General features: G+C 33.2%; 1 protein-coding gene across 5 annotated transcripts in view; it reads left to right on the forward strand.

Moving 5' to 3' along the window:
* Positions 1 to 8,818, forward strand: part of Arhgap5 (Rho GTPase activating protein 5) — a 63,438-nt gene extending 54,620 nt beyond the window's left edge. For all 5 annotated transcript variants that reach the window (XM_039111971.2, XM_017594084.3, XM_063261673.1 and 2 more), the window contains exons 6-7: positions 1,560 to 1,665; positions 5,869 to 8,818. In XM_039111971.2, coding sequence (XP_038967899.1) covers positions 1,560 to 1,665; positions 5,869 to 6,196 — 434 coding nt within the window. In that variant the 3' untranslated portion in view covers positions 6,197 to 8,818. The remainder of the gene's footprint in view (positions 1 to 1,559; positions 1,666 to 5,868) is intronic.
* Positions 8,819 to 12,857: the final 4,039 nt, after the last annotated feature.

Below are 12,857 nucleotides of genomic sequence, written 5' to 3' on the forward strand. Positions count from 1 at the left end.
GCCTAGATGAGAATTTTTTAAATTACTAAGTAATTTAGGGTGTGGGGAAGTATGGCAGAAAGATACAGTACTTCAAAGTGTATTCCTAGTTTGACATCAGTCACTCAATATTTCTAGCATAACATTATCTATCTAGAAAATGGAATCTAAAGTATTTTGGCATCAAGAAACCTAGTTCTTAATTTGCATTGGTGGATAAAATTAATGTAATTTCTAGGTTTTTCCTTTTAATATGTCTTCGGGTTCTTTTAAATGAGATTACTTTTATTTTAAAAGTTCTCAGGTTTTGTTTTGTTTTGTTTTTAATTAAAATACAGTTTTGAGCCAGCGAGATGTCCCCATAGGTAAAGGTACGCGCCACCACGCCTGACAGTCTTTGAGTTCAAGCCCCAAACGCACATGGTAAAAGGAGAGACAGCTCCAACAAGTCATCCTGTGACCTCTATTACACACACTGTGGCACATGCCTTTCACCTCTCCCACCTCTACACACAAAAACTAGTGAAGTGTATAAAGGAAAAATAAATTTTAAAAGGGGGCTAGAGAAATGGCTCAGCAGTTAAGAGCACTCACTCCCTGCTCCTGTGGAGACCTGAGTTTGGTTTCCAGCTCCTCTGCCAGTCAGCTCACAGCAGCTGTAACTCCGGTTCCAAGTGGTCCACCAACCTCTGTGCTTCTAGGGGACCCACACTTGTGTAACACACCCCTCCCTACAAAGACATACACACAAATTACAGAAAATAAAGATAAAATCTCTTTTTTAAAAGTTAACAATTTTTTAAAACTTGTCACAATATACATATTCTCATATGTTATTTCTTGGTCACAAACCTGTGAATCTTTACTACTTGATAGCTCGACCATGATGTGAAGGCAAGAGAACAGAAAATCAATCTCTTTATTTCTCATTTGTTGCAGTACTGTATTCTAGTTGTCCTGTTTTATAAATTGCATAAACTTGTAAAATAACTATATTAAATGTGTATGCTACCTGTAAAGGAAATACTTTGGTAGAGGATATTACAAGTAAGTAAACTGGACAACTGGCTTCGGGGATATATTGTGACTTCACTGGTTTTGGAAGTCTTTTAACTTTTTTTTTTTTTTTTGGTTCTTTTTTTCAGAGCTGGGGACCGAACCCAGGGCCTTGCGCTTCCTAGGCAAGCGCTCTACCACTGAGCTAAATCCCCAACCCCGTCTTTTATCTTTTATGAGAAGAAAAACTTGACACATTAAAATAAAAAAAATTTATGTTTCAGAATATCTTGGAAGATACCCATTATTCATTTATTACATGTTGTCTGTAACTGACTGCTTTTGTTGTTCAGCTGTAGGACTGAGTAGTTGTGCCCTTAAAGCCTGAAATTCTTACCATCTGTCAGGAATCTTAAAGAGATTAACATCCTTATAAATAATTAAGTAATTTTAAATAAGTATCTAGTTATATATAAATATAATATACTTCAAACAGTCTTAATTTTTATAGTACATATTAACTGGATATTTGTATCAGATATTTGAAAGTTTATTAATTTTACCCCAAAATATTTCTCTTACAGAAATCCCAGATAAAACAGAACGCCTTCATGCCTTGAAAGAAATTGTTAAGAAATTTCATCCTGTAAACTATGATGTATTCAGATATGTGATAACACATCTAAACAGGTACTTGCAAGTAAAATGCTCTTGGTGTTTCAAACCTGTGACCTCTGTAAGCTGGATAATTGTAACTTCTGTTAAAGGGAATGCAGACTGAGCACACAGTTGTATTTGGGTTCTTTGTAATAACTGTCTACATGATCATATATATACACACATATATATATATGTACATACATACATATATATATATATTACTATTTTCAACATATGATCAGTGTTTGTTTCTGTGTCTGTTTAGTTGTTGTGCTAGGAATTAAACCCAGGGCTTTCCATATGCTAGGCAAGCACTCTACCACCGTCCTATATACTCAGCCCAACAATGTAATTTTTTTCACAATTTTTCTTTAGTAGTTCTCTTGTGTACAGTCTTAGAATTTTAGCTGGAAAATGACAATAGCCAAATAAACTAAATCAACCTATTTGGAGTTGGAGAAATTGAGGTTTAATGAGGGAAATCATAAGTAGAATGTAACTCTGGCGTGGTTCACTTCACCCTGTCTGCTATAATGTGTTGTGTATTTTGTGTATTTTATATGGGGAAGTTTTATCACAAACTGTCTTGTTACCAAAAACAGGAAACTAATTCCTGTATTCATAACTCTATAGATATGTTACAGTTGGAATTTACATCGAGAGGCAGTGTAGTATTGACTATTAAGACTAGCTCAGACAATGTAGTCAAATAAGTGTCAGTTTGCAATATGATTATAGTCATAACTGTAGGCAAATTACCCATTGCTCAGTTATAAAAATGAGAAAAATAGTACTTCATGAAGTTGTTCTGAAGACTGAATGGGTGCTTTGGGTTTTGTTTTGGGTAGGGTTTTATAATTATTTGTGGGTTGTTTTTTGTTTGTTTGTTTGTATAAATAAGTAAAAATAAACTTTTACCAAAATTTTATTCAGAAAATCTTTAGTGGCAATTTAGGGTTCTACCGAGTTATGTGGCTCAATGGTGGAGTACTTGCCTAAATTTTGAGATGCCCTGAGTATGATCCCTACCACAAGAAAATAGACTGCAATAATCATAAAATCCATCTGTTCTTTTAAAGTTTTATTGTTGCTATCAGTGTGATATATAAAATTATACTATCTTCATAATCCTTCCAAGTCCCATTTTTTAAAAATGTCAAACTAATAATAATATAGTAATGGTTGGTATTTTGTTAACAAGGTATATGGAAACTGTAGACCTTAATATAGAGACCAGTGAGTGACACTTTGTGAACATACCAGGCTGAATTAAAAATTGGATTTTATTTAAAGGATTATGAAAAGATGACAGGGCAGAGTATATTCAGAGTCACAATACTGGCTTACCTTCCTGTATTCTAGATCTGTTTTTGGCTATGTACAAAAATAAACAGCATAGCTAAAAGCATGTTTGATGCATGAAGAACACAAAGAGAAGGCAGCTTATTTGGACTGACAAAAATAAGAACAGGAAAAGTAAAAAGATGGAGGAGCAATGCCAGGTTATACCAGGCAGTGCTTTTCACATTAGGACTCATTGATTAGCTTTAGTCTGTATAATCACAAAAAAGTTTGTTTCAGAATATATAAAATTTTTCGCTCTATATTCTATGCTTTTATGCTAGAAGACCACACTCTTTAATGAAAAAAAAAACATTATATGATTTGCATTCTTTATTGGAAAATAGAGCATAAGCTATTCAGACTTCAGTTAAAAGAAACACTCTGCTATGCTGATCTAGTTTTCTTTTGAATTACTGTGATAAATCCCATGGCCACAAGCAACTTAGAGAAAGAAAGGGTTTTTTGACTTATGTATCCCACATTATTGAAGGTAAATGCCAGACAGGAGCTCAGGCAGAATCTATAGGGGAATGCTGTTACTGGCTTGCTCTCTAACTCCTGCTCAACTAACTTTTATATACAGCCCAGCACTCTTTGCCTAGCACATGCACAGTGAGTGAGCTAGGCCCTACCACATGAATCTTTTGGCAAGAAAATAGCCTACACACATACCCACAGACAGATCTGTTTGAGGATATCCTGAAGTCACTTTGACAGCTGAAGCTAGCTAGCTAGGAGCTAGACTGTAACTTGGTGAACTTTTTTTTTTTAATGCTGCATGTTCTCACAAGTAGTGAGGACATATAACAGTGAATAAAATTGTCAAAGCCTTCATGGAGCTAGATTTCTAGGAGAAAGACAAACACGTGTTTTTTGATAGGTTGACAAGATTGTAGTTATAATGTAGTATGATTCTTTGATTTTATTCTTCCACTGTTCATGTCCACTAAATATCAAGTCTATTTTTTTCTTAATTATTTTTCCACTTTCTGTCCCTTACCACAACTTTACTCACTATTTCTCATTCAGGAACTACTAGTGTTAACAGTTGTTCTTTGCCAACTTCTACTTTTACCCTCACTTAGTTCTGATGGCAAGGTGATTGTAAAACGTTTTTGCATAAAGATGTTTTTATTTTGTATGCTTTGCTTATATATACATCTGTGTGCCACCTGTGTTCCTGATACCTGTGGTGGTCCTAAGTGGGCATCAGTTGCCCTGGATCTAGAGTTCCAGATAGTTAATAGATCACAGTGTGGGTGATGGGATGTGAACTCCGGTTCTCTACAAGAGCAACAAGTATTCTTAACTGCTGAGCCATCTCTCTAGCCCCAAAGATTTTTCAGTGTTTAAAATAGTCCTTTATCTCTGTACTATAGACTCTAAAATAATTAACACTAGTTGTACTAAGTGGTTACACCTTCTTCCCTTTTCTCATAAACAACAGTTAACTAACAACTATTAATAACAGCAGTTACCCAGGAGTATCATTTTGTGGCACATCTTAACATGCTACTAGTAGTTTGAGAGTATGGTACCCAAAATAGGCCATCTGAGAATTTATGAGGAATCTATGTTATTCAGCCTTACCAAAGACTCAATAAATCACAAACATTAAATAGCCACCAGCAGTTTATATTCAAAAAGCCCTCCAGAAGGTTCTAATAAATGTTATAATTCACTGTTATAATTCACTTTCCCTTCCTTAAACTTTACCTTGTCCATGAAGCTTTCCCTGGTCAACCAAATTTCTGATAACAGTATCTTCAGTTAGACTTCATACTGTATCCTTAACTTTGTAGGTCATCCCAGAGCCTAGCACTTGACTGCTACATAGAAATACCACACCGTACATACTAACTGCCTACTACTTATTAAGAAATGATTGGCTTTATTCTGACTTGTTTCAGTTGAGTCTCTTATAATTAGAACACAGTGTTTGGCTACATATTTTACTTTAGATTCCTGTGTCTGGGAATTTCCTATGCCTTGTATGTGCCCCCCCCCCCCCAAGTTTTAAAGATTTTCCTGCTATGTGCTATCTGGACAGTTCTTTCTGCCTTTCCTTCTGTAGCTCAGGCTGCCCTGGAGTCCACTATCCTACTGCTTCAGCCTCCTGATAACTTGGATTATAGATGTATACTACTATACCCAGTGTGAACTATTTCTTTATATGTACAAAATAAGAGAATTGAATAAATTCTATCTCGTGATGTAATAATTCATAGTTTACGTCTTAAGGTTAGCGTCTCACATGTCTTGCTTACTTAGTGATAGTGCTTGCTCACATACTTAAAGGACTGGGGAAAAGTCATTTTATACTCTGTGACCATTTGTTAATTTCTGTTGAATCATGAGAAATCTTAAAGTAGAATTTATTGAGTGTTGTCTTAAATATAAAATTTTAATTTTAATAGTGTACAAAATGCTTACTGTTTTAAAAGATTGTTCATAGTCTACTAGGAGCTAACTTTCTTAAAAGTTAAAAATATTCTTGGCTGGATAGGTTATGCTAGGTTTTCCAGAGTTGGTTTAAAAGAGATGACACACCTTGATTTATTTCCCAGAGTAGTCTAAAAGCTTAGATACACATGTTTGTCATTTGGCCTTCTCAACCTAGAGGAAAAGGTTTTTTTTTTTTTTAATTGAAAAGACCTCTATTTGTAAAGCTTTAAGACTTAGGATACTAGCAACATCTTATAGACTATCTGGCATTCTCACAAGAACTATGTATTGATTGCTCTCTTGTATTAGAATATAGTTGAATGTAGCATGCTAAGAAAAAAAATTAATTGGGAGGTAAAATTAGCATGAATGGAAAACTAGCTTTGAGAATCTGTAATTGCGATGATTTCTGATTTCTTTTTTTCTCCCATTTTATAATTTCAGGGTTAGTCAGCAAAATAAAATCAACCTAATGACAGCAGACAACTTATCCATCTGTTTTTGGCCAACTTTGATGAGACCTGACTTTGAAAATCGGGAGTTTCTGTCTACCACTAAAATCCATCAATCTGTCGTTGAAACATTTATTCAACAGTGCCAGTTTTTCTTTTACAATGGAGAAATTGTAGAAACTGCAAATACTGTGGCTGCTCCACCAACTTCAAATCCAGGACAATTGGTGGAGTCAATGGTACCACTTCAATTGCCACCACCCTTGCAACCTCAGCTAATTCAACCACAGTTGCAGACAGATCCTCTTGGTATTATTTAAATAGAATGTGATTGCAGATGGCCTGAAATTGGACAAAAACAAATCTAGACATGCATGTTTCAGGGGTTAGTAGTGTATTTCATGTTTCATACAGATAATCCACATGAAAATGATGAGACATTTTCTCTTTGAACTATATGGTATTCCCTATTCAGTTACATTACGAATCTAAAAAACATGTGATAAGCATGACCGGAGAGGTTTAATTTTTATAAACAAAAAATAGTTATAAAAATGCAAAGCTGCTGCTGCATGCAACCTTATTGCAATCAGTATATCATTCCTGTGGCAATTTCTGTCACATTATATTGTGAATACAATTTTTCTATAGAAATTAAATGATTTAAAAACTCATATATGAAATGTTTAATGCTTTCAGCCTGCTTTATGGCTGGTTTTGTTATTTGATTGCTAATTTGGGGACCTAATTCCAGCAGTCTGTATAGATAACTAAAGCCCAGTTAAGTATTTTTTAATTTCAGGTTACTATGCCATGCTTGGGATGTTTGAAAGAAAGAAAAAAAGTACATGTAATATGTTTCACATTTCTGCACCTTCATCTTCTAAGTAAATCTGTGGGTGACTTGATGAGGAGTGAGTGGACCTGTTTCTTTTACTCACACACCAAGGACACACCTGTGGTTAAAGTGAGTTGATAATGTGATGTAAAGAATAGTTGTCACAAACTCATTTCTTTATGATCTATAATGAAAGATACATTTTGTATACATGGTTAATTCTGTAAACAGATGCATGTTTAAAAGATCTATGATGGTCTTATAATCTTAATCTAATATATTTTAGATATTTTAATTTTTCCCTCTTGGGGAATACATTTAGTATAGTGTAGAAAACTACTTCATGACATTTTCATATAAGGTTATATAACTTTTCATACATAAACATGAAGTTTGTTGTAGAAAGTTCTTTAAACCAAACATTTAATCTAGGATTTCAATTTAATCTGTTCCTTGAATCTATTTTTATGTGGCCCTTGAGAATATATCCCAAAAAATTCCATTGCTAATACAGCAATAAAAATACTTTGGGTACTGACAGACTCCTTGGAGTGTGTATATATATATAAAATCACAAACTTGTATTCAGACTCTTTCTGTGGTGTGTTGTTCTAGAATCCAGAATGGCTTTTGCACCATTTTTTAAACCAGTCCTCCCACCCCCACCCCACCCCACCCCACCCCACGTCCCTTTTGCTATTGGTACCAGAGTTGCTATAAATGACTGCTGCTTTAGGGGTTAAATATTTTGTTAGTGAAGATACAACCAGAACACTAAATTATGATAAACCTTTCTGACTGGGTGATAGGTAAATTTAGTTGGGTTATATTCAAAATTATTTTAATTACCAAACCCATACCATTTGTTTTACTGGAGAAGTGGTTTGCTTTTTACTGCTGGGTCATATTTTGTGTAGTAAAGAAATTCTTTGGTCAATGTTGTAATCTTTATATTTCAATTTTAAGGTTTCCTTATTTGTATTATAGTAAATTGATGATTTTGAGATTCAAGGCTCCTAAGAGTTTGATTTGTTCCATTTTGTCTTAAAATATTCTTTCTCAATTGTTAGATCTTAGATATTGTACTTCCAATTTCAACTAAGATGTCAACATGAACCAGGCTACTGTTGAAGTACATGTATATTATAAATTACCTTATTTGTGTTATTATCTTTTCTAAGAAAACAAAGTCCCTATTATTCCTATTGCAAAGCACACAGGAATTTAAGAAAGTACAGTAATTTTTAAAAAGAAAATATCCGGTAAATGTAGTATTCCTAACTTGTTCTATATTACTTATACCTATTGTCTATATAGCTTTAATTTATAGCTGTCAGTTTAACATTGGCATGTCTGGCAAAGAAAATTAAACTTTAAGAGTTTTATAAACTGTTTCTAGGTTGCTAAAGAATTTATTTTTCTACTATAAATGGTATAGACAAAGCATCGACTATGTACAGGATAAAAGCCTGACTATTTCTATTGGAAGTAGGCTTACGAGAGAATTTTCAGAACTGTTCATATCTTTGGTTCCTTCTGTCCTAACTTTACTATTGTAATATGTGAGTCCCAGTTTATTTAAGCTATTATCTTTTATAATGTGTTAATTTAACATTCATTTACATTTAAAACTATTTTTGTTATTAAAATTAGCATTTATAAGTTTCCACATTAACCACCTTACACCTCTTCCAAACTGATCTCTTACTTTTCTATGCATTCTATCATTGATTTGACACACTACATAGTGAGTCACTTAAATATTCTACATCTGGTTCATTTTACTACTAGGTTACAGATATTGAAAATTAAAGTATGGTTTAAAGCTCAGTCTGTTACACTGACTTGTGTTTGTTTTTGGACAAGGGTATAGGTATATTTTTAAATATTAGAACAGTAATTCTAAAAAGTGATTAACATAATTAAATCATTTGTTGCTTGTAAGTTACTGGAACATTGCACTGTTTAGGGACACACACATACACACATGTGTATATGAGACTAAATGGATTTAAAGAATAGTAGATAATCTTATAATAATGGTAGATAATCTTACAATAATGGGTCAACATTGACATTCACAATATTAAAAAAATTCCATCTATACATGTTGCCATTGTTTCATTTTAAAGATCAGTGCTTATTATTCCAATATCAGGCTCAACCGTGTTTAGATAATATAAAGAAGTATAAAGGGGTCTCTGTTTCAGGCATTTTTTAGTAGATTTTTTTAGAAGTCAAATTCTGTTTGTTATGCACTTATCAAGGTATACAGATATCTTAACAAAATTCCAGACACAATCTCAGTGTTTAAAGTGATATTTTAATAGTACTTCCCCCCACTTCTTAAAATTTACAGTGTAAATACCGTAGATAACAGCAATCTAACTTACCCAAAAGAGCAGACTTTTTTTTCCTATACTATATGTAAATATTAAAAACTTTTTGGTTGTTTGGTTAATGGTTTAGTTAACCATTAACCATAATGGTGGGTTTTGTTTGTTTTTTGAGGTACTGAAATCTACTTTCTAATATCTCGTAGATATAAACAAAGGGTCTATTATGGAGTAATAATTATGATGCTATTTGTCAATGGAGGGGTGGGTGCGTGCATGCGTGTGTGTGTGTGTGTGTGTGTGTGTGTGTGTGTGTGTGTGTGTGTACACGACTTTAAAATGTCAAAAGTAGTAAGTTTCTCTTTATAGTTAATATAATTTTATGCTTTACCCAGATGATGCTGCCATAATTTAAGTATCAATAAAGCTTTCTGATGTACTGAATGCTTTGCATATTAAGAAACAGGGCAATTTTAAAGTTTGCCTGTATTTACTATTTTGTTGATAAAAATTAGCCAATTTTAGGTAAAATAAGAACATTTAAAGTTTTATATTAATATAATTAAGATTTTACTGGATGGTTTTATTATTGAACTTTACTTATATAATGAAAGGAGATGAAAATCTCATTCTGAGTATATGTGAATATAAGCTTTTAAAAGTGACTAGGGATGTATAGTTCAGTTGGTAGAGTGTTTGCCTAGCTTTCATGAAACCCTGGATTCAGCCCTCTCCCAGCACTACATAAACCAAGCCTGGTGGCACCTATAGATGATCCTAGCACATAGGAGACAGAGGCAGAAAAATCAAAGGTCAGAGTCGTCCTTGACTACATGTGAGTTTGATTCAACCTGCAGCACATTAGAACCTGCCTTTTAAAAAGGTTTAAAAAATAGTCAAGTAAACAAAATAAAATGTACAAATTAAACAAGTGTATGTGAATCTGGATTTTGAGAGGTATTCTTTCAAATCACTGGAAATATTTTTAAACCTAGTTACAGTAGAGCTATTAATATTGAAAAATGTTTTTGCTTTTTCTTCATGGCTTGGAAAATAAGATGAACCCAACTTAATGACTATGCTATTATGTGTGGGTCTGGTGAGTTAAATATTTATGCATATCTCGGATTTGAATTCTTAGGCTTTTCCAGTTACCAAATACTTGAAAGTAAAAAATAGTATTTCATTAAGGAAGATACCATTCTTTAAAACCATTTTCTTGGGGCTGGTGAGATGGCTCTGTGGTTAGAACACTTAACTGCTTTTCCAGAGGACACGGATTCCGTTCCCAGCACTCAGATAAGGCTCTTCACAAGCTGCTGTGAGAGGACCTAACATCTTCAGGTCTCCAGGCCACTGCATTCGCATGCACATATCTACTCACACAGATTGAAAAAGGAAAAGTATACCAAAACCATTTATTATAGCACCTGTCTGGTTACATCCAGTGATTTGCTGTGATACAAGTACCCTGGTTTTTATAAAACAGTTACAATATAATTTTAATGAACTCGGGGAAATCTTGACTATTTATTTGACTCTCATTATCATCCTATATACATGATTATATATATTGTATTATTACCTTTCCTGGAGGATGGAGAAAAGGAACCACAGAATTTCATATTTCCATCTTAGTTGAATGGTGTAAAATCAGTTTTTATGAAGAGTTTAGAAGTAGCCATATTGGTTTATTTCATATATACAACTGTAAGTAGCTGTCAAAGAATCTATGGTTGTAAAACTAAACTTGTTTTAGTGCAGATTTTATGTTCAGTTTTCTTGAAATAGTAAAGTAGTGAGTTATTTTGTAATGGCCTCTCCTATCATAACATTTTCAAATTTATATTGTTTTATTTCAACATAAGCAATACAGATTTACCAACTGATTCACCAAATCTTTTTAATTTAAGATCTGTATTTCCTCACTAGATCGTTTTCTTATGTACTTGAATTGTGAATGCTTTGATCAATATTGTCTAAGTCTAGAATACTTTGTCAGTTTTATGTTTTTTCTTGTTTCATTTTGTCCAGATAAACGTAGGTATTGAAGAAATGATAGCTAGGGTCAGAAACAGTATGTGTTACTGTCATTATTTGTGCAGGAGTCCAAGTTAATGGACTTTGTAGATGGAATTATTAAGAACAAGACAATATAAAAAAAGAAAAACAGCTGTATCTTCCCTGGTTCTTAAATTTTTCTCTTCTAGATTGTGGCAGTCATACATGCTTGTGGAATATTTTTTAGTTAGAATATTGTGAGACTTTCTAGCAGTGTACTTATAAAATACAAATTGTTTTATATAGTACTTCAGTTATAAAGTAACTGTTGGGTTACCTTTAAATTACTATTTTCGTGGTATAGATCAGGAATTAACAATTTTTCTTTTTTAGAAGTCAGATAATATATTAAAGTTTCCAGGCCAACTGATCACTATTGTACTACTTATTTTTAATCCTCTAGTCTGTAAGTAGCTATTAATAAAATAGACATGAATATGAGTGTTCTAACTAAATTATTAGACTAGTAGAATTTAGTTGGCTGATCACTGGCATAGATTGTTAGTAAAATTAAAGCCTCCCATCTATTCCTGTATCTGTATGTAATTTATTAATTTATAATACAGATTGAAGTAAAATTTTACAAGTGACAGTGATACTTATCCTCTTATCATTTTCTTGCAAAGGAAATTGTCTTTCTTAGTTGTAGGAAATAAATAAGGAGAGTTGTATGTGAAGGATCTTATTTATATTCTGAAGGGTGACTTTTGAGGACATTAGTTATATAGTTTTGCTAATCATGAGAACAGTAAATATTACACTTTAGCAGATTTTTTTGAGAATCATCAGATTGCATAGATATGTGGCAGTTAATGAGTTGTCTCCAGCATATGTGCCACACTCACTAGAGAATACTTACATTCTTGTGGGAAATCACATGGAAGAGACAGTTCAGAATGGAGAAAACTAAGTGTACTCATAGAAAACAAGTTGTGCTTTGGCATTTCTAATCAATAGAAAAATTATATTGACTGTAGAGGGAAAAGTCACCAGAAGATCTTATATCTTCTTCACAACTATATCCTCTGGTCTTAACAAAATAAACTTGATGACAGATCAGAGAATTCACTCTTGCACAATGAATGAATTGACTATTAAAAAGCCTTTACCCAGAATTCCATGTTGAAGAAAAACTTAGATACTGAATGAAAATATTAACTACAAATCAAACCTCTTATAACCAGCCTCCAAAGTAATCGTCAGAGATCATGGTTCTTGGAATTCAGCTGTGTATGTCTCTACTTTCTTGTTCTAAGAATATTACTCTATGTGAATGCAAGCATCTTCTGTAATCAACAGTTGACTGGAAGTGAAATTAGAACTGGATAAACATGCTTCCTTGCTCAGTCAAAAGGCCAAAATATAAGAACAAAATTATTTAGAATTTAATGTCCAACACAAAGCGGTGCTTCAAATACAATCGTTTTTGGTCAGTGAGTAGGCTCTGCTAATAGAATAGCTTGTTGTCAAGTCTAATAAGTTAGAACCTAGAACTCATTTTATACAAGGAGAAAACTACCACAAGTATCATCTGGCCTCCACCCACATGCCATCATGCACACACCTACATACATAAAGTTCATATTCCTTGTGGATTAAATAGGCTTTCTGTATCAATGTATTTTTAAGAGGTTCAGAGTGCTTCTTTACATGATCTGAAGTACATAAAAGGACTTTTAGAAGTTACTCTGAGGGAAAATGAGCCACATTAAATTGTACTTGTAATTCCAAGTTTACATGCAATCA

Source organism: Rattus norvegicus, chromosome 6, assembly GCF_036323735.1.
Source record: "Rattus norvegicus strain BN/NHsdMcwi chromosome 6, GRCr8, whole genome shotgun sequence".
Taxonomy (NCBI): domain Eukaryota; kingdom Metazoa; phylum Chordata; class Mammalia; order Rodentia; family Muridae; genus Rattus; species Rattus norvegicus.